The following is a 27,585-nucleotide window of genomic DNA, read 5'->3' as shown; positions in this document are numbered from 1 at the left end:
TGTTTACAAGTATCTGTAAAACATGGCTTTTTTTTTTTCAAGAGTCAGAATAAATATGGCAGCACGTCAGAAACATTTGGACTTAGAAAGAAAGACTTAAAGAAAGACTTAAATTGCAGTGGATAATGGACGCAGCCCAACTATGCACCGGCCTTCCAGTAGGAGTGGGCAATATGTATAAAACCTTATCCCACTGTATACTTACTTCCACCAAGGCAAAGAGGTTATATTTTCATCCCTGTGTTTGTTGGTTTGTCAGTTTGTTTGGCAGGATCACACAAAAACTACTGAACAGAATATGGTTCAGGGAAGAGCCAATTACATTCTGTTTTGGATGCAGGAATTTTAAATCTCTTTCTTTAACATTGCAAGAGAGGGTTTGTTATTTGGATATTTTTACTGATTTCCCCAAAAAATAATTCATGAATCTTGATGAAAAAAAGTCAGAACCACTACTGAGTGCCATTCTAGTTTATATTGCAATATCAATACATATCCTGTCTAAATCTATTGTTGAAAGATCAATGGAAAACTGTTTATGGGTAAATAACCACGCAGTAATGTCTGTTTTGACCAATGCAATGAATTGAATACCTGGAATACTTCGCCACATTGATGAAAAAATTGAATTATATTATGTAATAATAATGTAACATTATATTATAACATAATAATATTGAAACTCGATATTACCACAGAGAAAACCTGCTCATTGAGTGAGAGCATTGCTTATAATTACCTACTATAAGTATAGCTGTACGCTCATCTCGGAAGCCTGTGTATCTGACTGATTATAACAGATAGAAAATCCTTTTCACAGTCTCTGTCTGGCTTATCCATAGTCATATTTGTTACAGAACATCCCTGTCAAATGAACCAGTAAAGAAACCAACTCTGTACTTAGGTAATGCAAACACTAGTGGAATGGTCCGTTTTAATGCCCTCTGATTCACTCTCTAACTTGAATGAATGAATGGTCAGGCAGCATGTCTTGCATTGGATTCATTCAATATTCGATAAATTCATCAAAGAAGTGATCACAGAAAAATCACCCTGAAAACATGTCAGGAGCAAAGGAAAACTAATTTTAAGAGAAAATGATTGTTGCCTGTGTTAGTGTGTTCTCAAAAGTGCTGTACATGGCTGGAATTAGCCAACGATGGAGAGAGTAAAGAGGCATGGGAGATGGGGATTTGTGGTGAAGAATGAAAGAGAGAGGGAGGGACAGAAGAGACACTTTCATGATTTCATAGCTCATTTGAGGAAAGGAAGGGGAGGTCCAGTTTGTGCCATAAACCAATGAAACCGGACAGTGAGGGAGAGGAGGGAGACAGTGAGGGTTAACCATCAAATTTGCAGTGAGGTAGATGAGAAGAGACCACAACCAGAACTGAAGATTAAAGCCATCATTTAGAATCAGGACTGAGCTTTACCAACACGACATTACAGAAGGAGCCACACTTTTCCCTGAGACTCTGGAAGAAGAGCACTTGTCGTCTGCCTCTGACTCGCTCTGACAAGCAGCCATGGGTAACTTGGTGTGGGGCGCCGTCAATAACTTCTTCACCTACGAGACCACCAAGTCTGTGGTGGTCAAAAGCTGGTCTGTGGGCATCATCTCCCGGAGCGTACAGCTGCTCATCATCACATATTTTGTCGGGTCAGTAGCCTCCTCTTTTTTTGAAAAACATGTATTTCGTATCCATCTGAGACTTCTGCCATTATGTCAATACAATCGAGGTTAATTCTGTTGGTGGAGATTTGAAAAGATTAAGTTTTACAAACTCAGCAAACTTTACAAACAAGCAGCTCATTTCTACAGAGAAAAATAGCAGATAGTTGCCAAATGATTCAACACCATTGCTGTGTAGTGTTAAAATACATTGTCCCTTCCCCCCCTACAGGAAAGAAGGAAAGGTGAAGTAACACCACACCTCACCTGCTGAACATCCTCTTTACAGAACAGAAACTACTCAGAACCATTATTTAAGTGAAAGTATAAATACCACAATATACAGATACTGCTTTCACAACTCTACTTATAAAGATTTAATTTCATCAGCAGAATGTTACTACAGCATCAAAAGCGCTCATGATGCAGCAGAATGGCCCTTATCAGTGATACATCATGATATATGAAATTATTTTAAGGTTATTACTGATGCCTTAACACGTAATCAGATTTAAATTGTTGCATTTAGTTGCCAGTAAGTGAATAATAACTCATATTTGGTTAGTTAAATCAATGCATAATATTTTCAAACAAGACATAAAGTTATATTCAAGCTTTATTTGCAGTAACCTCAGTAGTAACTAGTATTTATAGCTGTTAAATGTAAAAGAGTAAAAAGTGTGACACTTCCCTATGAAATGTAGTTTTATAGGTGTAAACAATAGGATTAGCATATAGATACTAGAAGTATAAAAACCTGTATAACCACCGAACTGGAGATAAAGTACTTATTTATTTAAGTGCTGGACAAAGGGATACAGAAACACAAGGGACCAAAATCAAACTGGAGACGTACGATCAAATTTGTTTACATCTACGATTTTAAGGCTACAGGGAAAATGTGCAGGTATTTCTTATGTAAAGAAATGTGCCCATGATACGATCTGTATTGGCAGTTTCCAGTTGTCCACTGACACTGCTGCTGTTATATATATTTTTTGTGTCCTTCATCCTGCAGCTGGGTCTTCATCCACGAGAAAGCTTATCAGACCATTGACACCGGCATCGAGTCCTCCGTGATGACCAAAGTCAAAGGTTTTGGTTACCATCAAGACCGTATGATGGATGTGGCCGACTACGTATATCCCCCACAGGTGAGTGTGACCCTGATAACACATGTTAAACGCCCCCACACAGAGGTAAAGCATCACCTTTGACCTCAGGGGGGATCTCTGCTTTCCAACACCTTTATTCTTGCTTTGAGAAATGGATCATCTTAATCTGAGGTTTCCTATCACACATAACCTCCTCAGGGTTGAATTTAAGGTTTTAGTTCATGACTTCATCCATTGTTCTGTGCTCGATGTGAGACTCATTTGGTCCGGTGTGGACTTGGGGATGTGAAATACATTCACTTATTCTATGATTTAAAGCTGATACACGTTTTTCTTTACTTTGAATTGTCTGCTTAACCGGTGATGATATTTATTACAGAAGAAGTTGAATTGTTTGTTCATCTGATGAATTTTAAATGTTTTTGTGCTCTACAACAAGTTGCCTCTAGGAGGACATGAGACAAGCTCTTGAGGACAAGTCTAAGTCGGCTTTTTAATGAACCTGCAGTAAACCATGATGTTGTGCTGTTTTCCAGGGCGCAGGTGTGTTCTGCATCATGACCAAACTCATCATGACTGAAAATCAGTACCAAGGAAGATGTGCGGAGGTGAGGACACATTCAAATCCCTGTTTTTTATTATTGATCTGTTTCAATGTATTGTTAGGTTTTACTGATTATATTTAAAGACCCTCTGAACCAGACTAGTACCACAAATCGTCAGGCAGCGATCTCCTGACACATTCTGTATGTGTTATAAATGTTAGTTCAAATCTGATCTAAGTGTATCTACGGGTGTTTGGACTGTGGGAGGAAGCTGGATTACCCATAGAAAACCCACGTAGACACAGGGAGAACATGCAAACTCCTCACAGAAAGACCCATGGCCGAAACACTGCACTGCACCGTGCTGCCAATGGCACTTTATGAAGACTGATCTCCCTCAGTATAAAATCATTCATCAACACTCACCAGGCTGAGATTAATACTGACTAGGACATGTGGTTGAAATTAGAGCTGTCAGTGCAACCAACTTCAGAGACCCAGAAACAGGGTCCGCAGGAAGTCTTTAGTGCGACCAAAAAACCATGGTGTGTGTTTTTCAGACTGACAATTTTTCTTGTAAAACGGATGAAGACTGCCACAAGCATTATGGGTCCATCCTTTCCAATGGTAAGTGTAACCCACTGTTTACAATATTATAATAATTGTAATTACAATGTGAAATCAAGTTTCTTACATGAACCTACAGAGAATTATCACCTGAATCTGTTGCGTCTCTCCGATTTATGGTCCTTTACAGGCTGAGCTCATTCTTCAGTTGTTTACTGTCTTAGAAACAGATAATTAAAACAAAAATGAGTGTCTCTCTTTTTAACTCTTGAGAATTTCCAATTCGACACACCGTCTCTCTCTTATCTTTCTTTCTCTCACATGACAGGAGTGATAACAGGTGTTTGCCTCAAATCTGAGGCAAACAACACTGGTCAGTGCCAGATTGAAGCCTGGTGTCCAGCTGAGAACGACAGGGTCTCCATGTGAGATTCACACACTCACAAATATACGGACGTGTTTGTGAACCTGATAAAACCTCCCTCATTTAAAATTCTTTCTTGTCATCCTCACACCTCCACCTCTGTCAACATCCTCCTCAGAGACCCGATCCTCGATGTGAGAAACTTCACCATTTTCATCAAAAACAGTATTCGCTTTCCTCTCTTCAATGTCACCAGGTACGTCACGCACACACACACACGGCAAGTATACACACATATTCACACATATTCTAAGCAGAAGAAAACACAATGGTAGTTTGATAAGGGTATGTGAAGAATATGTAATAACCACACATCCTCCTTTAAGAGCTACAAAAAATTTGTTTTTTCTAATCATGAACACACAATGTGACATGTTTGTCTTGCAGAGGGAACTTTCCCACCACAATGAATGCCTCAGAGATTAGGAGCTGCAAGTACCATCCAGAGACCAACCCCTTCTGTCCCATCTTTCGGGTCGGGGACGTGCTGAGTTACACTGGACAGTCTCCGGAGAACCTGACAAAAAATGTCTCATCTCTCTCATTTAATTCACTCATCATTCTCAATGTTGAAGTGTTGTGACTTCACACACACACACACACACACACACAGAGTGGCTTCAACATCTCGACTCTAAATAAAGACGGACAATGCGTCTCTCACTATCCAGAAATTAAGCTAAAATATCCTGGATACAAACGCTGCCATTTTGCAGAGCCAGATTCTGTGCAGGGGATGGAGCTGCAGGAGCGAGGTCCCTCCGATACACACACATTCGACCAATCGCAAGTCTGTCTCAGCTGTCAATCAAGACATGTGAAATGTCATGCCCCTGTTTTGAATTAAAACCAAACATAAAATAAGGACTTGAACATTCATCAGTGTGAAAGGAACTAAAATGACAGAAACCATCTTTGAGAAAAATGTATTTGATGTGTACTTTGACTTATCATTTTGGTCCATGTCCTATCTACTAACATGGAGGGTTTATGACCTGTACCACAGCCAGCCACCAGGGGGAAAACAAGATGCTTTGGCTTCACTGTTTGGGAGTTTACATGACAGTCTTATCTTTATATACAGGCCATCTAATGCTCAAGGTTTTGTCTCTCCTTCTCGCTCAGGGTGGAGAAATAGGAATAAACATTCATTGGAAGTGTAACTTGGACCTGAACATCGACAATTGTGTGCCCAAGTACACATTCACACGCCTGGACGCACCATTTGCCAGGAACGCCATCTCCAAAGGATACAACTTCAGGTGGGGAGGAGGACTTTTCTCCACTTGACTTCCACTCATTTTTTATTTCTTTTTTATTCTTAAAACCTTTTTTTCCCTTCCTTCTCTATGAATGCAGATTTGCCAAATATTTCAAGACTGAGAATGGGACTGAATTTCGGACACTTCACAAAGCATACGCAATCCGCTTCGATGTCATGGTCACGGGCAAGGTGAGTTGTGGGAAATTGTTGCAGCCATGGAATTTGTGTGTGTGTGTGTGTAAATTTAAATTAAATCAAATTAACATGTATATATAATGATTCATAGGGCTCAACAATCTGTACACCCTTGCCAAGAGTTTGGAAAATCTACAAACAAAATCCATGTTATGTGTAACAATCAAATGTTTCTTTTCAAACATAGCACCAGTAGATTGTGTCTGTCTGGAATCTTTTGATCAATTCCGTCAAATCCTCTGGCTCCTCCATAACCATGATGAAAGGAAAGACTGTACACAAAATACAATGGGTTATTTAGTGAGCTTTAGAGGCGCTGGTCGGTAGATTATTTTACCTGTAGAACCAGGCTCTCTCCTGTTCCAGACCTATGCTAAGCTAACAGTAAAAAGCTAACTTGTTATTGTAAAGATAAATGAGGGGCGTTGATCTTCTCATCTGCCTCTCAGCAAGAAAGTGAATAAGCACATTCCCCCGTAATGTTGAATGATTCAAATCATCATCTTTAAAAAAAAAATGCATCTGCTTCTCTACACACAGAATGATGTATTAAATAGTGAAATCTGATTATTGTTATTATATTATTTAAAATGTGAATATTCTGCACCAAGCGCTTCACTCTGGGATCGTTTGTTTACTGTGTCACCTAAACTGACTCCGTCTCTTCCTGTCTGTCTCTTCAAGGCAGGAAAGTTTGACACAATCCCAACACTGATCCAGTTGGTGGCTGCCTTCACCTCTATTGGACTGGTTTGTCATTTCTGATCAAAATACAGATGATAAAAATGTATTTATTTGTTGCCCTCGGTCCTCAGTGCTCTTTTTTTGTTCTTCCTTCCGTCAGGGTACGGTTCTCTGTGACATCATCTTGCTGAACTGCCTGAAAGGGGCAGATCAGTACAAAGCCAAGAAATTTGAAGAGGTAATGTGTTGTTTTTTAAATAATAAAATTGTGTGATAAACGCTGAGGTGTGAGTTTGACCAAAATGTCCATTGAGTTTCTCTGTGAGCCCTTCATCAAAGCTTCTCCTCTTCTTGTTTTGTCCGATCAGGTGTCAGAGGCTCAGATCGAAGCATCCCTTGCTCAGAGCCCCGGCAGCCAGCTGTCACTCAAACCAGGCATCAAGAGCTCCTACGACTCCGGAGCCGTTTCCCTCGCGGCCTCCGACACACCCATGTGAGTGACGACAATGACGAAAGCCATCTGAAGAAATAGACTTTCTCTTCAACAACTGCCTCGAGACAGATTGATTATGCTTTTTATTCTGGATGTCGGGATCCTGCACTCAGATTTAGTTTGGCAAGTTTATGGAACTGGGCAAAGAAGGACAATGTCGCTTCGAGCTTCACAATTTCACAACATAGAAGCGGAGTCCGAAGAAAAAGGAACAATGGACTTGTCGCCTAAAAGAGTAACAGGCACCAAACCAATTAGCAACACAAAAGAATTCAACTCAGAAACATATGGTAATGCAAATTCAATTTTATTATAAGCAGTTTCATTTTTTAGTAAATTTCCATTCATAAATTGTAACAAAATGATTAAGCGAACTAGTATTAAAGCTGAATTAATCCGCCTCTGTTTTCAGTTAGCTGTATTCAATATGAAAAACAACGCGGAGAATAAAACTTGTGGGGAAATAATTTGGGGTTATTTCTTTTTGTCGTCATGTTCACACAAACAACGACTGCCTTTCTTTTCTTTTCTTCCTGCACAAATAAAAGCACTGAAGGCTCTTAATGGTGTAAAGAATAATGTGTGTGTGTGTGTTGTGGCAGTGGTACAAGTGTGTCTGTGTGTGTCTGTGTGTGATGTGGTGGCGGTTTGAGTGTGTGTGGTGCTTGAGGTTTACAAATGGACCATTATTAGTCCACTTCTGGGTGATGACGTACAGTAGGAGATGTTACTACACAGACTAATGGACTAATGTGATCCTGCTTTTTTGTGTGAACAATCCATAAGTACATTAGGATTCTCTTACTCCCGCGGCTCTGTCCGCATTTATTTAGTCATCTGTCTGCCTATCTTTCAGTCTCGCTCCCTTCTCTCTGTTACTCCTCTCATTTCCCTATAAATTGTGACCAGGGCACTAATAGATCAGCTGAAGAGCCTCTTAATGGCTCGGACAGCGATTTACGGGAGCGGATACAGTGAAGGGAGGCCCCAGAGGAATTCACAGCAGTTAGCCACAAAGTTTGATGTAATAAATGAATCATTATAATGCATCGAATGGATAAATAATATAATACACTGGATCATAAAGTCCTCGGCAGCTCGTCTGTTGATAGAGAACAAATGTTCCCTCAGGCCTAAAAAAAGGTGTGTGTGTGTCCATGGGTTTGTTTATTGTGATAATGTCACTTTTTTCACATCGTCCCAATTCAGAAGAATTGATACATGTGAGTAAAAAAGGAGGTAGCTGGAGGAGCCAATGGCTGGAGGCATTATCTTTCCATCAGACCGTCCTGTTTACGCAACCACAATAATAGCAAAAACGTTTTTTTTCTCCAGAAGGGCCGCTCAATTGTATTGGGCAACTTGAGCCCGATGCTGTGAATGTCCATGGCCTCCGAGCCCCCAAAATAATATCTTTTACAAAACAAGTAACAAAAAACCAAGAGTGTGAGACTATCACATCATTCATTTCATGTTTTTTAGAAATACTGTTACAATATGCCTGATATTAAAAAATATATATCATTTATTTGAAGTTCCATTTGAGACAAACTATCTCAAACTGTTTTCATTTTAAAAGGGACACATGTATGAGACTAAATGCTGATGTTCTGCAGTTTCTCTGTCTGTTACTATCTGTGCTTCCTCCCAGTGTTCCTCCTCTTTAGAGCCTGTATCCAGGCAGGGAGGACAGACCGTCGTGCTGCTGCTGCTGCTGCTGCTGCTGCTGCTGCTGCCACTGATGCTGCTGCTGCCGCCTCCTCCATCTCCAACTGCTCCACCTCACACTCCTGCTCGATCACAGAGTCGTCCTCTGCTCCAGAATCATCCTCCGAGTCTTCAGCATCCACATCCAGCTCCGGAGGGTCTATGGCCAACACCTCCTCTGAGAAACGAACCCTGCGGTTCTCCTCGACTCGCCGCTGATCCAGAGAAGATGAATAGAATGAAAAGGGGGGGAGGAATGTTAATAACACTCATTATAAATTGATACATTTGCTCAATATTTTACAACAGTTTAATCATTCATAAAATCATAGAAAGTACCATGTAATTTGGTACAAATAAGTAATAAATAAGTTTAAGATGGTACTTTTGTAATCAATCAGATCCATATAATTGCTCATGTAACATGGAGTCTTTAAAACCAATTAATGATAAATCTAACAGTAAATTCAACATACATTTTGAATACAAAAATAATGAGTCAATATATACATGGATTTAAATTAGGCATTTCTTTCAAGGCCCTGTCTGTTTTTCTTTATGAGGAAAATGTTCAGGATTTCACTGAACAAATAGAGTCAAATATTTTAATAAAATGTAATTTCCTTTCTCTGGTTATCTGCTACTTTTCACCAGCTGCGAGAATTGTGGGAGAATATGGTGTCACCAGGAAACTAATAAATCAAGGTTTAGAATTAGTAGTATGAATGCAGGGTACAGGCCCGCTGTGTAGATAATATCTTTCAAGCCACAAGCAGGCGCAGTGATATCCAACATCTCACCCTTTTTGTCATTATTTCATTCAAGGGCTCTGAATCAAGGAACATGGAGTGTTTGAGGACACCCCGAGGTGCAGGGGCGAAGGGTTTGAATGGGGGGAGAGGGGCGGGAGGAGACTTCAGGGGGTTTAAAGGCATGAGAGCATCATGCTGCGACTCTGCAGTTTCATCCATCACATGGCTGCTGGTCATACTCAGCGAAGATGCAGATGCTCCCATAAAAGAAGAGACAAAAGAGAGAAGTGAGCTTTTTAATTCTCCGGAGCAGAGTCACAAAAATGTGTCTGCCGCACATGACAACATTTCACCTGATTGAAATATGTGATATTACAGAGCATTAAGTGACTTTTGTCTGCGTCTCCTCCATTACCTGTTTCATCAGTGGCCAGCCTCGCGGCCCTGCCAGCTGAATGATGCTGTCTCTTTCTGTTCAGGTGGACTCTCTTCAGTATTGGGTTGTCCAGAATATCTGCACGCTGTGTTTGACAACCAGACGACAGGGTCAGCCACTCTCACAACAAAAGGGCATGTTCTGGTTTTCTTTTATCTCATTCTTCAGACTACTCACTAATTCATGAATCTGTTGATTTTATATATATATTTTATTACCCTATTATTCTTTTTTATTGATGTTCAGTTATTTCTGTGCGGTGCAATTGAATGTCTTGAAAAGTCACCCTTAAAAGGTTTGGCGTGTAGAGTTTAGTGACATCTAGTGGTGAAGTTGCATGTTGAATACCCCTCACTTAACCCTCCCCTTTGAAACATGAAAGAGAACTTGTGATAGCCATTTGTCATAAAAACTCAAAAGGTGTTTAGTTTGTCCAGTCTGGGCAAATAAAATGTATTATTGTTATTATAATCATTATGAAAACATATGAATTGGAAGAAGGATCCAATAATTTCTATGAAAAGTATATAAATGATATCTAACCTCTACAAAGGACTGAGGTCTTTGCTGCTGCCCCCGCCCTCTCTCTCCAGGCAGCCACTCCTCCATTGGTTCTGACTGATCAGCCACTACATAGTACTGCTGCTGTTTTCCCTCTGAGACATCCATGCTCACGGGTTGGGAATATCTATCAGGTGATATCTGTGCCATGCGGAAATCCGGGGGGCTGTTGAGTTGGCTCGGCGGCTCCACTGATGGTCTCTGATTGGCTGAGGCAGCTGGCAGGTTGGGGTTAAGGAACCTGGCCCACTCTTGACCTGTGACAATCTCCTCCAGGAGGCTGAATGAGCCCAGGCCAAACTCAACGTCACTAGAAGGCCTGTAAACAACATGAAGACATATCATATGAGCTGAAGAAAACTTACAAAGGATTGATCCTACTCAGCCTGATGTGTCTTATTCCTTTGTGCCATTAAACTCTAATGTCCCAAAAAACACACACGCACACGCAACGCCTTTTCTATCGCACAACATTCATCCAGCACAGCTGTCAGGAGCTATTTGGGGTTCAGTATCATTCCCAAGACCAGAGATCAAACCACCAACCATCTGGTTAGTGTACGACCATCTCAACCCCTCAATATTTTGAATTTATACTGCACGATCTCTCAAATGGCAACTGGAGAAGTATTTCCTGTCAGATACAAGTGCCCCCTGGTTTGGAATCACTGTACTGGAGCAGCAAGGGTGGAGTATTCTGAAAAAAACCAATTTTTAAAGAAAATATACTTTTGTGACTTTTTTTTAAAGATTTATCTCTTTGAACAAGGCGTTGGAAAGACATTCATCTTTTAATTGATTTAGCTAACTAAGAATATAAAACAACTCCTGTCTTGTCCTTCAACCACAAAGGAAATAATCATGGGGGTTTCTACTCCATTACATTTCACAAGTATTGAGAAGTATTGTCCTTTTCACTCCAGTGCATTTATTTAACGATTATAGTTACTAGCTACTTTGTAGGCTTTAAAAGAATCAACAATAGGCACATAAAACATGACACATTCTTATAGTGAATTGTATATAAACAAAATGTATGAAATGGTTCAATTTAGCACCAACTAACACATTAAAGCATCGTTGATTACAACTGAAGTTATGTCCCTATCATCCGCTGGTGGCTGCTAACACCTTCTAACATCTACTTGTAGTTGGTAACTTAAATTGTGCAGAAGACCTTCAAACGTACTAGGGATATTTACCACTTTGTCCTATATTTTAAAATAAAATCAGTGACAATAGCACACTGTATAACTAACAATGATGAGGGTCGTTCTGCATGTGTAAAGAGTAGTTCTTCCTTTGTTAATTGAGTTAGATTTTGTTAATTGTACGTCTGTTTATATGTAAGATTTTAAATTTTCTTTTTCTAATACGTCTAATACACTTTTCTTTGTTGTAATATTATCACCTATACTAGAGTAAAGCATCTGAACATTTCTTCCACTGATGGTCTCGTTGATGATAAAAAAAAAGTGCTATTAAAATGCCATGCTTATCACATTCCCTAAGTGTGGCCGAACAAGCATGCTGACAAGTGCTGTCAGTGAGAGGGGTGTGTTTGGCACATCAGATCAGGAGGACACATCACAGCGTACATATAAACAGCCCAAACTAACACCATAGCTATGGTTGGGTACAGCTCAGAAATACCTCACATATCTTACTGGTGTCGCTTTAGCGCTGCAGAGACGAATCAACAAAATCAAACTGTGAGAACTGGAGCTCGTGTCGGGCTGACTGAAGCGCTGGTTTTGCGTGTTTGATCACCTGAAACGCTCCTCGAGACAGCTGTCGTCTGTGTGTGGTGGAGGGGCTTCACTGCTGTCTAATGAGACCAGGGTCCCCTCTTCCTCTTTATGTGATGTAATGATGAGATTTTCTGCTGGCAGTGGCTGCTTCGGAGGTGAAATCTGTGAAGGGAGTCGCAGTTTCACTACGTTTGACAAATAGAGAATATAATCCAAAGTATAATCTAAAGACACTACTCACCTCAGTTCCCTGCTTACTGTTCTGGTCAACTCTCCCTCCATCCTCTTTCTCCTTTTTGACAAAACTCCCCTGCCTGTCCATCCATCTCTCTTTGATCTTCTGCGTCCATCTCCTTGGCTTATTCTCCGACGATCGCTGTTTTTGTCTGGAGCTGCTGTTAGTTGTCGTTTGGCCACCTGCGACAAACTGAATGTCTTTACTTTGTGCCGAAGCTCCAAATTCCCCATTTCCCACATTAGGCACTTTACTCTCTTGACTTCCTGTGTCAACATTTGCATCTGTGGGCGTCACCGACCACATGTAGACTTTAGGTGCGAAACGCTGAACCTTTTCCAGATCCTGGATCGCATTCTGTCCTGAGTTTGTGAGAGCAGGGACCTGCCCTGTCATAGCCGAAGTGCCAAAAGTCCCCCTTTCCCTATCAGTGTCCTTAAAGGAAGTGATATCAGCCCCTTTAAGTGATTTAGCAGGAAACGACTGCCCTGTTCCTGCTGGGGTGATCCGAGGTGATGTGGCCTCTCCCAACACCCTGTTCTCACCCGTGTCCTTATCAGTGTTGTCTTTCTGGGGGGGGAAGGAAACAAGACCCCCGTCAATTCCACAGCCATCACTTGCTTGGCGTACTTCCCCACCTTTGATGACTAAATTGTCCACAGCGGAGATTCCAAACTCATTCGTAGGGATTCCATTGGTACCAAACTCAAAGCCATTGAAAGGGTGGTTAGAGGCAGCTGTGATGGGCCCGGGGCTGTGCAGGAGGGGCTGATCCTCTCTTCCTGGCTGGAGCCTCAGTCTCTGCAGCATGGACTGCAGCATGCCCTGAGTGTCTTTGGGATTATGTGACTGAGACATATAGGAACAAATATTGTTGTGATTCAAATCCAAAAGTCACAGAAAAGCATGTCAACAATACGTAAACAATATATTCAACGAATTAGATTCCTCACAGAGTTATGTATTGTGATGATTTAAAAATAAACTGCAGACCATGACAGAAGAAACTGTAGAAAAAAGAAAATCACCCCTGTGTCCAACTTCTTTTGTCAAGACTCCTGTGATGGTTATTTCTTTCTTTTATCATGTTCCAATCTTTTTCCATTACTCTCTTAACGGTTCCTCAGAGCAAATATCAACACAGGTCCATTTCTTATAACACATCACTCCCTCAGTTAGATAGAAACGTTTCTTTTTCCTTGCTGCTTGTGCTTCTTCTCCGAGATGTTTCGCTCTCACACTGGTCCCACTCCCCCATGATCCTCAAATGTTTCAGCAGCAGTCCTCTTGTTTCCCCTCAAAGTCTCGGTTTCATTTAAATGTCCACGGTTTCAGTTGTCACTCGTCTTCTCCCGCAGCCATTTCTGTCACTGTGATGGGAGGAGAACCGGAGCATGCCAGCGTTCCTTTAAACTTACACACTGAAGCAGACCAACGAGAAAGACCAGTAAGGTGAGATAATTGTGCATTGACGGTGACTCTCTCTCTCTCTCTCTCTCTCTCTCTCTCTCTCTCTCTCTCTCTCTCTCTCTCTCTCTCTCTCTCTCTCTCTCTCTCTCTCTCTCTCTCTCTCTCTCTCTCTCTCTCTCTCTCTCTCTCTCTCTCTCTCTCTCTCTCTCTCTCTCTCTCTCTCTCTCTCTCTCTCTCTCTGTCTGCCTGCCCATCTTTATATTTTCCCTCCCTTCCTTCCTACTCCTCTCCCCAACTCCACACACACACATGCATGTGTACACACACACATGCACACACACACACTCCCTCTTGTTTCCCACTCTGACCCTTGCACAGTAATTACAGGGCGTTTGAGAGCAGCTGCTATTTATGTGTCTTCATATTTAAAGAAATAGAAAATCTTGCAATGACTTTTGGGATAAGCAAAATCATATCAACTGTGAAATCTACAATATTATATTATACATATATAATATATACGTTAGCCTCCTTCTAGTTACTATATTATATTAACACACTTGGTTATTTCCAACTATTTTTTCTTTATTCAAAAATATTTTAATTTATTATTCCTAAATTATCATTATTAATGAGTTACAATATGAACTATATTTAAGTGTTAGAAGCTGATTCACATCATTTAAATTATGTTGTTTGTCTTTTTATTGTTCAAATATTGTTTGATATAAAAATATTATTGTTTTATTATTATTGAAAGATGAGTGAAGGGGCCATTTCTGTTTTAGGGGACTTTTCTTTTGACCGTTTTTTTTTAAGACACCCAACGCGCATGTGTGCAATCATCCACGCCCCCCTTGACTTCCTGTCTCTCCGATTGGTCCACAGGGCGGAAGCGGACAATGGCGGCGTAAACAACGCTTGATCGGTGCTGGAAACTGCAACGGTCGAGCCCCCATCGGAAGTCAAACTGATAATAACACGAGAACAAAACAGATGGAGCATGTTTGCGACACAGGGAAGATTTCTACCCGATGTGAAAACAATCAAACCACCGCTGGTTCACTTTGCGCTGGTGTTTGAGCGATAGAGCCGGGCTAACTTTTAGCCGAGTTTGCTAACCTAACGGGAAAAAGTAGGACCTATAGTTTGCAGGAATGGATTGCGTCGTGACGGGAGGAAACGTGAAAGGTATGTTCAGTCCTGTCTTAACAAGCACATCAGATATTGAATGAATTAATTGTAATGATTGTGTTGTGGTCATGTGTGTTCTGTGTTTGTGTGTCTGTGTGTGTGTGTGTGTGTGTGTGTGTGTGTGTGTGTGTGTGTGTTTGTTTGTGTCTACGTCTACCTTCCAGTTCTGGCCAAAGCCATCCACTCGCTGTCCAGGATCGGTGATGAGCTGTATGTGGAGCCTCAGGACGACGGGGTGAGCTGCTGAGATACTGACGCACACGCACCAACACTTCCTGTTGCCGTGCACTTATCTTGTTGCTTCACGTTGGTGTCAATGAGAAGAGCTGCTTTGTTTTTCTCTCCCTCTCTCTCTCTCTCTCGAAGCTCGCCCTGCGGTCTGTGAACTCCTCTCGGTCTGCATATGGCTGCTTCCTGTTCGCACCACTCTTCTTCAGCAGGTACAGCGTGTGTGCGTGTGAGAGAGAGAGTGTGACTGTTCAAGACATTTCTCTGAGTCAGAGCTTTAATCCAACTTCCCCTCACATTCCTCACAGGTACACCATCCCCAATGGGCAGGAATTCCGCTGCAAGATGGCTATAAAGGTGCTGAGACAGACACCAGCCATTGTTCTTCTACTGTGAAATGAGTAATGTTTAAAACATCCATCACCTGCCGTCTCTGTGTTAATACAATGTTGTTGTCATACAAGACCTAGTGACCCGGTCAGTGTTTATTTTCCGGGTCTCATTTTTTCTTTTTTTGCAGTCGTTCTGAGTTTGCATTCATACGACCATTTAGAAGCTGCAGTTGCTTCTTGCCTTTTGTCTTGACCTCTCCTGCTTCATACTCACTAGTTTTTAAACTCAGGCAGAGTGTGTGATGTTACAACAAATTCAGGTCGTCAGGATGCACATCCTCTGCCGTTGTACTGTACATGGATCAGCAGTAACCAACTTGTAACCATTTTCTTATCCTATTTATCTTGTGCCTTTCCCCTGAAACATTTTCATATCGACATTTTCTTTTTCATCAAAACACTTTTGGTTATTAATGACCCAATTTCCGTGATTCAGAGCAGAAGCACAAAATATCTCTGTACTTAACTTCAAAGACTATATTTCCTGTAAGAATGCTACTATTGGTACTGCTCTGTGGTTATGGCAGCAATTTCAAAGAGCAGAATGTGTGTCACCAAGCAGTTGTATTGTTGCATGTAAACAAAATGTGGGGCATCTGTTCACGTGTAGATTTTAGAAATCAAAGTGCGCATTTAATGTAAGTGCTGTGTTTTCCTTCCTTCTTATGTTCCTCTCGGCGCGGTTCAGAGCGTGCAGGCCGTGTTCAGGTCTCTGGCGTCTCTCGAGAAGACGGTGGAAAAATGTCACATCGAGCTGGACAAGAAAAAGAACCGCCTCACCTTCACCCTGCACTGCAAACATGGTACCAGAGCCTCACTTCTCCCTCAGACCGGTTCTTAAAATGGATGATTTTTTTACGATTATCTCATTTACTCCGACAGCTGTGTTATTCTTTGCAGCACATCATGCATTAATTGGTCTGTATTCTGCATGGAAGAGTCTGAGTGTCCTTATCTTCTCCACAGGCCTGCTGAAGACACATAACCTGTCTTTCCAGGACAGTGAAAGTTTACAGGCAGTGTTTGATAAGGAGACCTCTGCCAATGTGTTCAGGGCCCAGCCCAGGTCTGTGGGATCTCTCTGCATTCTTCATGATAAAAATATTATTGTAGTATCGCCTGTCTGCTGCTTTCTATCTCGGACCATCTCTGTTACATTTGACGTTTGTTTGGAATTTAAGTTGTTCATTTAGCCGTGGCTCATTGCTGTCCTTCTTTCTGTGCACTTTCACAATTTGTTTGGGCTCCTTCGCTCTCAGGCTGCTGGCGGACACAGTTGTGCATTTCCCTTCGTCTCTGGACGAAGTGACCATGGCAGTGAATGATGATCGGATGTGGTTCAGGAATCATGTGGACGACGAAGCAGGTGATGTAGTTGTCAATCTGTTCACCAGGCAGATACAGACTGACTTACTAAAGAAAATCAATAAGTTTCCAAAAAAGAAGAAAAACTAAATGGACAAATAAACAAAGCTGTATTTAATTATATTAATAATCCTGCATCCCTAATGAGTCATTGTGTTTTCAAAACAGCCTTCTAATATTAACATGACATAGAGCTGATGCTAAAGGGAGGGGATGGATATGAACTCAGTGGTGCCCAGGTGTGGTAAAAAGGCAAAACTACAGAATTACACTATTCAGTGTTTGTTATCATTAGTCAATTGAAGTCGTCGTTCAAAATTTGAGTGTTAACAAACACTGAATTTGAGAATACGTCATATTTTAGTTTGTTTAGATTTCTTTTTGAATGCCCTGATCCTCCAATCACTCATGCGTTTCTTCGTTTTCCCCTCTCAGAGCTGTCCAAGGCCATGCAGACAGAGCTGTGTCTAGCATCAGACGAGTTTGACCATTTCGCCGTCCGAGCTCACAACAGCGTCACATTTTGTCTGAAGGAGTTACGGGTGAGAAATCCTTTGCGGACATTGAAAGCAAGGTGGAGGCAGCTAAAATATGTTGTGGTCAGCTGATTAGTTTATTTCAAATTTTGGCATGAATGAAGTTTAGGTAATTTTTGTCATCTCTCCTCTAGGGTTTGTTAGTGTTTGCAGAGTCTGCTAATCTCCCTATTTCTATTTACTTTGATGAACCAGGAAGGTAAGGATACTCCCACACATACAGATATCATATGATCGCTTGTGTTACAATGTGCTGATATTTACAATGTGGGTTTCAGCCCTGTGGTGCTTTCAGTAACGGACAGTGTCCTGGAGGGGAACTTTGTGCTCGCCACGCTCTCTGATGATACCCACCAACGTAAAGACAACACTAGACGGTAAAACAAAACTCAATGCCAATGGCAGAACTGAAATCGGGAAATTAAAGCATTCAATGCAAGGATACCAGCACCGCCTGGTGGTCAATTGCATCCCCTGAGTGGAGAGTCAGTTGACCACAGACTGCAGGTGTGTGCACAGTAGTCTATGGTAAAGTCTAATTAGAGTTCAGTGTAGTTGAATTGGCACAAACAGCCATTTTAACCTTGAAAATAACATGAAATCCTACAGTTATTAAAGGGATAGTTCACCTAAAAATGAAAATTCACTCATTATCTACTCAAAACTATGCAGATGGAGGGGTAGGGGAAGTTTTCTATCGGGTCTTAAAAAGTTTAATCATCTTTAAAAAAGTCCTAAATATGTTAAAATATTATGCACTAGGTCTTAAAAACATTTCAGGACATCTTAATTATATTAACGTTCATTTAACACTACTTTTTTTACATCTTGAATTTACTTATTCTTATTTCTCTTCCACCTCTCAGAGCACACACACCACCTCCTCCCCCTCCAGATGATTTCATGAACGACGACATAGACTCCTATCTTATTGCCATGGATACCAGCATTGCACCGGGTCCCTCGTCTACAGGTCCACCCACTCCCCCGTTAGCTAAATCCACATATTCAAAACAGCCTGTCGCAGCCAATCACAGGACAAGGATACACAATCAAGAAGAGGAGGAGGAGGAGAAAGATGAAACAGACGATTCCGACAGACCACCTAATAAGAAGGTATGGTTAAGTTAGTTAAATAGATGGGTCGGTCAAATGTCATAAAAGGACTAAATGTTTTTTCAGAGTAAAAGCTCTCCATTCGCACGTCTTTATGTTTTTATAGTTAATGAATTATTATTTATCCCTGTAAATAGCAGAGATGTCCTTTCTCATACAATCAGTAGTAAAACTATCAAATATACATTTTCTAACCTTAGCTTACTTTAAAGCCATCAAACCCATACATTTCATAAATTATGATGTAGAGCAGGTTCTAATGCACACAAGACACTTATATTATATAAAACATTTGTATGAACTGTCATAGCATCTATGCCACCTCGAACACTGAACAGTCCTATAATATCTTCCCCTCCTGTCTTGTCATCCCACAGTTCTGTTCCTTGTTCTTTGGATCTGTGCTTCCCCCATCTTCTCAGATGAGCACTCAACCAGCGACAAATCAGGAAGTGCTGGCCAGTGACAGTGAGGACGACACACAAGAAGAGTAACACTGGACTGATGGAATGTGGCTCGAGAGAGATGGACTGACCTGAAAGTGGGCACATTTGTTTCCACTTTTATTTTTGTTGAACTGAGTCACCTAAACGACTTGAAAATGCAGACATGGACATCTGGGATCTTTATTTTCATCTTTACTGGCTTGTTTTTTATTACTTCATAATATTAATGGTGGAAACCTGGGATTATGTGAAAGAAATACATGAAGCACTTCCTGTTTATTTTTGTTTGGAGTCTCTTCGGTTTGTGAACAAGGGGCAGCGAAAAGAAAGTCCCTCAGAATAAAACACAGCTATTTTTCAAATTATGTCAACATCATTTATTATTTATTTTCAGGTTAAAAAGTTTAAATGCTCCAAAGATTAAGGGTGAGGGGGATGTCTCCTTCTCTGACCAGGAAGGATGAGATCTGGAATACATAGTTGTAAGGTGATGCAAAAATATGGCATTGGCTAAATGCAGCTTTTATCTTAATGCAGATCATTTAAAAATCGTATCCCTCCAGTCACTATTACAAACGTTTGTTAAAAGTAAGTTTCAGTGTTAGACGCAGAATATCGTGGCGTCTGTGAGCCAGTCTTTGCATGTTGACCGGGATCATTTTTACCTTTCTCCTTTTGCACTTGAAAACTTTTACCCCTCGTCTGCGGTTTCCTCCTCTCTCGCTCCTTCTCCATCTCCTTTTCTTTCTTCTTTCTCGCCCTCTCTCCCTCTTTGTCACTTCTCTCTCGCTCCCGCCGTATCTTCCGTCTCTCTCTGGAGCTAAGTTTCTCCTCGCCTTCATCCTGAACCACTTTCCCAATCCCTGATTCATCACTGAAGTCCTGAATCAAGATTTTGGGGACTTGCATTTTCTGTGCGCCTTTTTCCTTTGTCTTTTTGGACTGCTCTCCTCTCAGTCGGCGGAAGAAACCCAATCGTTTAGTGGTGGCAGGCGGCTCCTGCTCTTTTGCCGTCCTCTCTGTCACAGACAAGGACGAGGTGACTTCAGAAGACTGAGTCACATCAGGGGAAGTTGGGGTCGGGTTAACTGCTCTAGGATTGGGCTGTGATTCAGTGTGTTTAACTTCTGCGTCATTAGGGACAGGTTGTGGTTGACTCGTTTTCTGTGGGGCAGTGAAGAGGTCTGTGGAGAGCTTACGTGCCAACCTGGACTCATGGTAGTTGGAAGACTTGCGGACACAGAAATCCCCTGAAGAGCGGCTACTGCGGCGCCCAGAGGCTTGTGTCAGGCCACCGTCATTCGGCTCGGTCAGAAAATCATTTTGATTGTGTGTCTGTGAGTTGCTGTCTATGTGTAGATTGTCTGTCACGTTAGGAGTAGAAATGAAGACGTTCTCCTCTTTTTCTTTCTCCTCTGAAGGACCCATAGTGACCCGGCTTGTCGGATCTTCGGGGACAGGCTCCTCAGAGACACTTGTTTCCACTGAACTTATTTTCCCGTCAGGCTCGGCAGTGAGACTCACTGCTTCAACCTGCTTTAAAGTCTCCTCCTTCACCGTAGATGTGACAGAGTCATTAGTCTCCATGTTTTTCTGAGTTTCAGTTTGTATTTCCCTTGCTTGTGTTTGATCATCCTCAACCTGGGCCTCTGAGTGCACAGTCAAAATGATTTCGTCTTTTTCCTGCGTGGGTTCGAATGCTACCTCATCACACTCTTCCTCTGAACAGTGATCAAAAGCTTCACTTGACTCTGTCACTGTGTTTTCTATAACTGGTATTACAGCTTCAGTTTCTGTGTCAGCTACTACGTCCTTGTCCTGTTGTTCTTGGACGCATTCAGGTAACGGCAGGATTAAGGTTTCCGCTTTTGTGTCTGTCCTTGAATCTATTTCTTCTACTTCATTCTCTGATTCATCCTCTGCCGCTGTATTTTCCTCCATCTTTTCCTCACTTTCTTTCTCTGTTTGTGGGTCGAACTCTTCTTCGATTTCTTCAAATGCATCAACCTGTGAGCCTTCGTCTGCCTCTGTGATCACTTCCTCCTGTGTTTCTGCCTCTGTTGTTAGATTCGTGTCAGTGAACGTTTCCTCTTCCTCCGTCTCTGAGCCTTGAATTGGCTCAGTTCTTATTTCTGAGACTTCGGTGACCGTGTCCACCTGCAGCTGTTGATTGTTTTTACTTTCTGTCTCCTCCTCTGGTTTCATGTCAAACTGAATCATCTGTTCCTCACTTTGGTCTGCGGGTACTTCCATTTCCTTGTGTGTGTATGCATCTGCAGTAACTTTCTGTGTCTCACTCTGGTTTTTTTCCACCACAGCTGAATGTTCACTCTCTGAAACTTCTTCTTCTGTCTCCTCCGTCATGTCTTTGACCTCAGTTTCCTGGTCTTGGCCTTTGTGAGTCTGTGATTGGCTGTGAGAGCCCAGCTCCTCTTCCTGTATATAGTGAGAGGTATGTTCATTTAGCTGAAGAATATTTTGGACAGTCTGGTCTTTGGCCGGACTTTGGTTTGGTTCGATCCCCACACTCGTTACTTCACTGTCCATTCTTTCATCCTTTGTCTCTTTAGGGTAACTATCCACCATTTCTGTCATTACTGTTTCAGCTCGGTCGTTCTCTTTTTTTACTGTTTCTGTTTCTTCTGTGTGCTCTGTCAGCATATTTTGGATTTTAGCCATCTTCTTTGGTTCCTCTAAAAGTTCTTTCTCATTACTTTGTCCTTTTAGTTTCACCTCACTTTGTTCTTTGCATGCTTCCACGTCCTCCTCCTCCTGAACGTCCGGCACCTTATTAAAATTTAAATCATTGCGGCTTCTCCAGTCATCTTTTGCTCCCAGCGAAAGATGCCTTACAACTTTACGTCCGCCTTTCCCCAACCTCTGGGGAAGGAGCGAAGGGGACAGCGACAGAGTAGAGGCCGAGCGAGAGAGCGGGACAGAAAGGTTGCCTTTCTGTCTCTCTTTCCTATCCCAATCTTCCTGGTTCTGCCGAGCCCTCGCCCACGCCACCCGGTGTCCCTGGCAGCGACCTCTGGGGTCAAATGTGGACGAAGGTCTGTCTTTTCTCCACTTTTCCAGCTCCTTCTCCGTTTGTTTCTCCAGATCTTTGGACGACAGCGGCACCGAGCACACCTGAGTGCAGGGAGAGGAAAACACTGGTGAAACCCTATTTTAAACTGTAGTAATGTCACTATTACAGTTGGACAGTATTGCATAATAATTCATGTACCACACTAACCTAAGTGTAACACATGTTGATGTTGATCGCACCAGGACAAGTGATAGATATACTGGTGAAAATTACAGTAACCATGGCAAACTGGTGCCTTCATGAAAATGAATGAGGGTTGATGGCAGTCAACGCAGTCAGTTTCTTACCTCTGCTATGAAGGCATCGTCTTCATCTTGGACCTGCTCCCTGACGCCCCTCAGCCTCTCCAGAGTCTCCATCTGACCCTGACACTGCCTTCTCTGCTCGGCACGACCCAGCACACGACGAACCAGCACCACGGCCACCTGGAGCAGCACCCGCACCCCTGCATATAAGACTGGAGAGGTCAGCGTGGACAGAGAGGTAGAAGAGACACCAGAGGGGACAGTGGCAAACATATCAAACCCATTTCAGCAGATTTAAACCAAAACTACAAAATTGGTTTTCATCAAATTAAATAGATTTTATATTAGATGACATTTTGTGAAGGGGTGGGGCCAAGGAAGAACCCATTCAATTTTGGAGCACATCCAGTTTAACAGGCGGATCCAGGAATCTATTTTGTCTTTGTTTAGCATGGCGAGATAGGGCGTAGGTATGCACTCTATGATCTCCCATGACATGCAGGTTACTTTGTTGATGAAATTACTCATTAAGTTGCCTGCCTTTTGGGAAACAATGTGATTTGTCTGATCCTCAGCCTATGGCCTAGGTGGAGGATGTACCGTAGCAGAAAAACAGGTCCCAGACTCGTAGCAGAGTGTTGAATGGCAGGTGGCGTGTGAACAGACACATTAGCCAATCAGTGGCGAACATGAGGGGCTCCACTTCGTGGTGCTGCAGGTGTTTATGAGCAGCTGGACACGTCCGTCTCAAGACCCAGGTCAACATGCCGGCATCAAACAGGACGCCCTCCTACATGTCACAGGGCAGCAGGTAAACAGGTTTGCAAGTGTCAGGAGCATTTCCTGTGATGTGTGGGGAACATGCATGTTCTCACCAACAGGGGGCTGTAGTATCCAGGAAGGTACTGCTCACTGATCTGCACCAAACACCAGAAGGCCTCCTGTAGGAGTCACACAGGGTCGGTTTTAGATGATGTGATTTGATTTGATTTCTGAACATTTATTACCCTGTTAGAACCAAGGTAGTTATATCTGAAGCAGTCTTTGTGCCATGGGACAGGCTGCTGTTGCTAAACTGCCAGTATATTAACAGAAAAATGAAGCAAACAGTTTTACAGATTCAGTGTCTGAAAGGGGCTTTTGTTTCTGCACTTCAAATTCAGATGAATAAAATGGTTTGCAGTGTATTTATTTAATATATTAAATTAAACTTGTTATCTACCTCAGCAGGCATGTTCATCAGCAGCACTGCAGCTACAGGCCCCTGTGCCTGGCAGTAACCCTCCTCTGGTTGGTACTGAGTGAAGGCTTTCAACACCCGGAACAAACCACGCTGCCTACACACACACACACCACAACAGACAGTACAACAAGTTTAAAAGATCCTGTTTAGATTAAACTCACTTGAGAGATTAATTTAGAGATTACTTTCTTGTCTAAATGAAGTAATAAGTTGCAGCAGAGACAGACGCAGAGATGTGGTGGGACTACGCCTGTAGAGACGTTTCCTACCCGTGTCCATCTTTGCAGAGGAACATTTCGTGAAAGGGGAACTGTCGGCCCAGGTCTCTTTCAATCACGTCCACCCAGCTCTGCAGAGCGGGCTGCGAGTCCAGAAGCTGGCACAGAAACAGAAGAGACTTAACTGAAATATCCACAAATGATATGATATAAATGTGACATAAAACAATTGAGAAAGTGGGGCCAGAAAATGGGCGGCATATTTGTTGCTAATCAACTAATTGTTTTTGGCACTATTAACTAGGTGTTCTTGCCTCGTAGAGGTTTTTATTTTGTTTCATCCTGTCAGTGGCTGCACTCAGCAGAGGCCAGCACTTTGCTCTCAGGGAGGCCGGGATGCCTTTTTGACACTGTTCTTTGACCTGAAGGGACACATGTGACAGAGACACAGAATCAACCCACAGCAGATTTAAACACATGACTACAGAAACACAATTCTGGATTTTGACTTTTAAAGATATGAGTATATATATATATATATACCAGGACCCTGCTGAGGCAAATCAGCTACACTGAGTTCAGCCATCATTCGATTTTAAGGGTTATTTAAGATGGGACACACCTTACTGGTCTTCTTCAACATCATACGATCCCACTGGAGAATGATGCTGATCCACTTGTTCTCCCTGTGCCTGACCAACTCGGGTGGTGGGCCCACACTCCTGACACAAAACACCAGGTAAGTATTTTATAACAACTGTATTCTGATAGCAGTGAAAGCCTTTTATGTGTCTCACCCATTAACTTTACAGTATTAATGCTCATTTAACTGCAGACCTTTATGTCACTGTGCCATGTTTCTGCATGCACTTTAATGTGTTGTCGTTTCTGAAAAGGCAGTGCTCCGAAAAAACAAGACAGGAAACAGGAAAACCACAGGTTAGCAGTGTTACGTCTCCATGGCAACAAGTCAGGATGTCAGCACTGGGGAAAGTGCGAAGACGACAGGTGGCTATACTTGTGTCCTATTAACTCACATTGTTTTCATTTACAGCTTGCCACCAGAATTTTTTTCATGATTGTTTTAATGTGGTGTAAATACAAAGTCTTACTGATATCTGAAATTGAAAGTGTTCAGGATTTTACATGTTTTCTGATTCATTATTGTATCATTGATTATTGCAGCCCCTCCAGAGTCCTGTGATGTTGCAGTAGGTTTGATCTCTTCCTTGTTCCGCTTCAACATTTAATCCTCGTCCATCCAACTTAAAGCCACTGTGGGCAGCATGTCTCTGCTGAACAGAGCAGTACCTGTGTAGATGACCCTATAAAACCACAGTTATGAATAATCCTGCAACATGTTTAACTGTAGATTCCGTGCACAGTTTAATTGACCTTTCTCGTGTTTTTTCTCCTCATCTGATCTCACAGTACAGAGATCAGCATTGGGGAAACAGCCATGTTTTCCTCTCTGTGTAAACAAGGCTTCCTTTCACCTCTTAGCAGAGACATTTTTCTGCGTGTGGTCCCCTCTACACACTAACAATGCTTTTTATTCTCTAATAAATTCACTGGTCGTCAGATGACATGATCTTCGTAGACATACGTGGTTTTACTGTGGAGGAAAATGACTTGTTTTGAGGAAAATCTCATTTATGGGCCCTTTAAAATTTAGTTAATCTGCAGTTAACCTGCAGTTAAGTGATTTAAGGTCCGAAAGCACAAGCACAGTAGGAACATAAATGCTGAAGTGTACTGTTGACTGAAATGTGTATATTTACATATTGTATATCAATATGAATTTATTTTGACATTGGTTATAGGATCTAAGAGCTTTGATTTTTCTTATATGTTTCATACTCTATTGTGTATTTTGAATGTGTGTATATTTGTCCATTTCATTCTGTGAGCTTACTGTAACAATTTGAATATTCTTTGTTGATATGGCAATAAAGTATTGAATCTTGAATCTATCATGCGATAATAATGTTTGAAAATCTCCCCAATCCATCTCAATATGATCACAAACATTTAAAAACCTTTGTTTAAGTAATGAAAATAAATAAATATATCTTGGTAATGGACTGAGATTTTAAGACCTCACATTATGTTTTTTTGGACTGAATGTATTTGATTTTTCAAAATTTCTGGACATTAGGATCTGTATGTTTATTAATTTGGGCCATGTGACACCATTTAGTAATTTCAACAGCCACCTCAGCCTATATTTAACAGTTGCAGTCACAGTAAGAGTAGACAAGCACAGATGTGGAAGTGCTCACCCAGCAGTGGATCCATTGGTCAGAATAAATCCAAAGCGGTCGGTCTCAGGCTCCAGACTGACCTCTGACCCTGCATCAGATCCAGAGCCGTCCTCTTCACTGAGTTTCCTCTGGGCTGGACTCGATGCACTCATCATCTTACTGAGAGGAGAAGAGGAGGGTCTCTTTACTCATCTGGTCGTCTGTTATTATGATTATGAATGAAAACTGATGTGACTCTTCCTCAGAGATCATTCCTCCCACTTGGGCTGGGCAATAAAATGATAACAATAATTATCACAATACAATTTTCATCAATAGCAATATTTTAAAAAGTACAATATGTATTGATACATTATTCATGCGTTGAGCAAGCAAAGTGAGGAGGTATAATGAATAACTGACCTCCATCAGTGTTGCTGTTCATCAAGTGTTTCTCTGCTCATGAAGAGGAGTTTAAAACCACAACCTTCACTCAGGAGCAAAAATCTTTAAACTTAAACTAAAATAATAATGTGACATTTATCATGATTATCTACATCCACCGATATCAACATTTCTGTTTTGATAAAGTTTTTCACCATATTGTGCAACCTTATACCTCCCACATGTAAAAATATAAAAGATGTTCAACTCCTTAACCCCTTCCATAAGTATTTGTAGTAGTTTGTGGTGACATGCAAACAATTTGTGTTGATGCTCAATAGAAATCACTCTGCAGTGTGTAGTAACATTTGGATAGAACATGTTTTACCACCTCTTTTATTCAAGCCAGGCTTGTAATTATTCAGTTTTTTGTATAAACTGATTCATTAAGTGATCTAAACACATCACAAGGACAAATCAAATCCAAAACAGCAGTTAAATCTCTTAAAATAGCTATGAAATAGAAAAATACCTTTTACATTTCCGTCCTGTTTGATCAGTCGCTGCGGAGGAGGTGGAGTGTGAAATCCTCCAGTGAAGTGAGGAAGACGAACTTCCTCCCTCTCTCTTACTCATTTGTACTCTCTCTCCCCTCCCTTTGCTCCTCCTCTCAGCTTTACAAATCCACGATGCCTCTTAAATCAGCTTCCCTTTGTCAATCAATGCAGGGCTGCTATAGCAACAAAATGACTTTTATTGGAAAAGAAATGTCATTCTCATTTGTCATAGAAGTCATACTCAAACATGCTGATTCATCGTCCATTTAGTTAGGTAGTATGTACAGATTTTTTGAGTTAGTTTAATTCTTCGTATCTGTTTTATTGCTACTTCGCTTTATGTGCAATGCCCTTGACATGCTGCTGTAACACAATAATCACCCAATTTGGAAACAATAAAGAACATATCTATCTATCTGTGTATCCATCTATCCAGCCATCCATCTTTCTATCAGACATGACATGAGAGATTACGTTAAGTGCTTCTTCTTGTCTGGACGACTTTATTGACACTTT

General features: G+C 41.5%; 4 protein-coding genes across 4 annotated transcripts; 2 read left to right on the top strand and 2 right to left on the bottom strand.

The window, feature by feature from the left end:
* Nucleotides 1–1,371: 1,371 nt before the first annotated feature.
* On the top strand, nt 1,372–7,277 carry p2rx3a (purinergic receptor P2X, ligand-gated ion channel, 3a). Its single transcript, XM_035161493.2, has 12 exons — nt 1,372–1,660; nt 2,691–2,826; nt 3,324–3,395; nt 3,893–3,959; nt 4,228–4,324; nt 4,442–4,519; nt 4,711–4,852; nt 5,449–5,585; nt 5,683–5,776; nt 6,467–6,532; nt 6,627–6,704; nt 6,835–7,277. The coding sequence occupies exons 1-12, from the start codon at nt 1,527–1,529 to the stop codon at nt 6,961–6,963; spliced, it is 1,230 nt and encodes a 409-aa protein (XP_035017384.2). The 5' UTR covers nt 1,372–1,526; the 3' UTR covers nt 6,964–7,277.
* On the bottom strand, nt 7,248–15,434 carry zgc:113229 (uncharacterized protein LOC550612 homolog). The gene is made up of 7 exons (XM_035161491.2): nt 15,163–15,434; nt 12,408–13,822; nt 12,186–12,328; nt 10,398–10,734; nt 9,834–9,939; nt 9,467–9,675; nt 7,248–8,881 (listed from the first exon to the last, which is right to left on the bottom strand). The coding sequence occupies exons 2-7, from the start codon at nt 13,257–13,259 to the stop codon at nt 8,591–8,593; spliced, it is 1,938 nt and encodes a 645-aa protein (XP_035017382.1). The 5' UTR covers nt 13,260–13,822; nt 15,163–15,434; the 3' UTR covers nt 7,248–8,590.
* rad9a (RAD9 checkpoint clamp component A) lies at nt 14,675–19,450 on the top strand. Its single transcript, XM_035161494.1, has 12 exons — nt 14,675–15,002; nt 15,170–15,240; nt 15,372–15,445; nt 15,542–15,590; nt 16,314–16,428; nt 16,592–16,691; nt 16,885–16,991; nt 17,426–17,532; nt 17,661–17,725; nt 17,805–17,903; nt 18,393–18,642; nt 19,020–19,450. Exons 1-12 carry the CDS (start codon nt 14,969–14,971, stop codon nt 19,134–19,136), a joined length of 1,188 nt encoding a protein of 395 aa, XP_035017385.1. The 5' UTR covers nt 14,675–14,968; the 3' UTR covers nt 19,137–19,450.
* On the bottom strand, nt 19,442–27,114 carry tbc1d10c (TBC1 domain family, member 10C). Its single transcript, XM_035161489.2, has 10 exons — nt 27,045–27,114; nt 26,168–26,308; nt 24,508–24,607; nt 24,200–24,307; nt 23,937–24,043; nt 23,647–23,761; nt 23,300–23,365; nt 23,025–23,214; nt 22,467–22,624; nt 19,442–22,220 (listed from the first exon to the last, which is right to left on the bottom strand). Exons 2-10 carry the CDS (start codon nt 26,302–26,304, stop codon nt 19,671–19,673), a joined length of 3,531 nt encoding a protein of 1,176 aa, XP_035017380.1. The 5' UTR covers nt 26,305–26,308; nt 27,045–27,114; the 3' UTR covers nt 19,442–19,670.
* Between the last annotated feature and the right edge of the window lie 471 nt (nt 27,115–27,585).

Source organism: Hippoglossus stenolepis, chromosome 7 (genome assembly GCF_022539355.2).
Source record: "Hippoglossus stenolepis isolate QCI-W04-F060 chromosome 7, HSTE1.2, whole genome shotgun sequence".
NCBI lineage: Eukaryota > Metazoa > Chordata > Actinopteri > Pleuronectiformes > Pleuronectidae > Hippoglossus > Hippoglossus stenolepis.
This window is presented reverse-complemented; position numbering and strand designations above follow the sequence as displayed.

Bases quoted from the DNA above. Each gene is read 5' to 3' on its own strand.
- p2rx3a (XM_035161493.2), top strand. From the start codon at position 1,527: ATGGGTAACTTGGTGTGGGGCGCCGTCAATAACTTCTTCACCTACGAG. The intron at 2,827-3,323 runs GTGAGTGTGACC...GCTGTTTTCCAG, and splicing joins ACTACGTATATCCCCCACAG to GGCGCAGGTGTGTTCTGCAT. The intron at 6,533-6,626 runs GTTTGTCATTTC...TCCTTCCGTCAG, and splicing joins CCTTCACCTCTATTGGACTG to GGTACGGTTCTCTGTGACAT.
- zgc:113229 (XM_035161491.2), bottom strand. From the start codon at position 13,259: ATGTCTCAGTCACATAATCCCAAAGACACTCAGGGCATGCTGCAGTCC. The intron at 10,735-12,185 runs GTGATCAAACAC...TGTTGTTTACAG, and splicing joins TGTCTCGAGGAGCGTTTCAG to GCCTTCTAGTGACGTTGAGT. The intron at 8,882-9,466 runs GTGAGATGTTGG...TCTCTGGATCAG, and splicing joins ATGAAATAATGACAAAAAGG to CGGCGAGTCGAGGAGAACCG.
- rad9a (XM_035161494.1), top strand. From the start codon at position 14,969: ATGGATTGCGTCGTGACGGGAGGAAACGTGAAAG. The intron at 15,446-15,541 runs GTACAGCGTGTG...CATTCCTCACAG, and splicing joins GCACCACTCTTCTTCAGCAG to GTACACCATCCCCAATGGGC. The intron at 16,429-16,591 runs GTACCAGAGCCT...TCTTCTCCACAG, and splicing joins CACCCTGCACTGCAAACATG to GCCTGCTGAAGACACATAAC.
- tbc1d10c (XM_035161489.2), bottom strand. From the start codon at position 26,304: ATGATGAGTGCATCGAGTCCAGCCCAGAGGAAACTCAGTGAAGAGGAC. The intron at 24,308-24,507 runs GTGTGTCCCATC...GTGTCCCTTCAG, and splicing joins TGTTGAAGAAGACCAGTAAG to GTCAAAGAACAGTGTCAAAA. The intron at 23,215-23,299 runs GTGAGAACATGC...TGTGACATGTAG, and splicing joins GATACTACAGCCCCCTGTTG to GAGGGCGTCCTGTTTGATGC.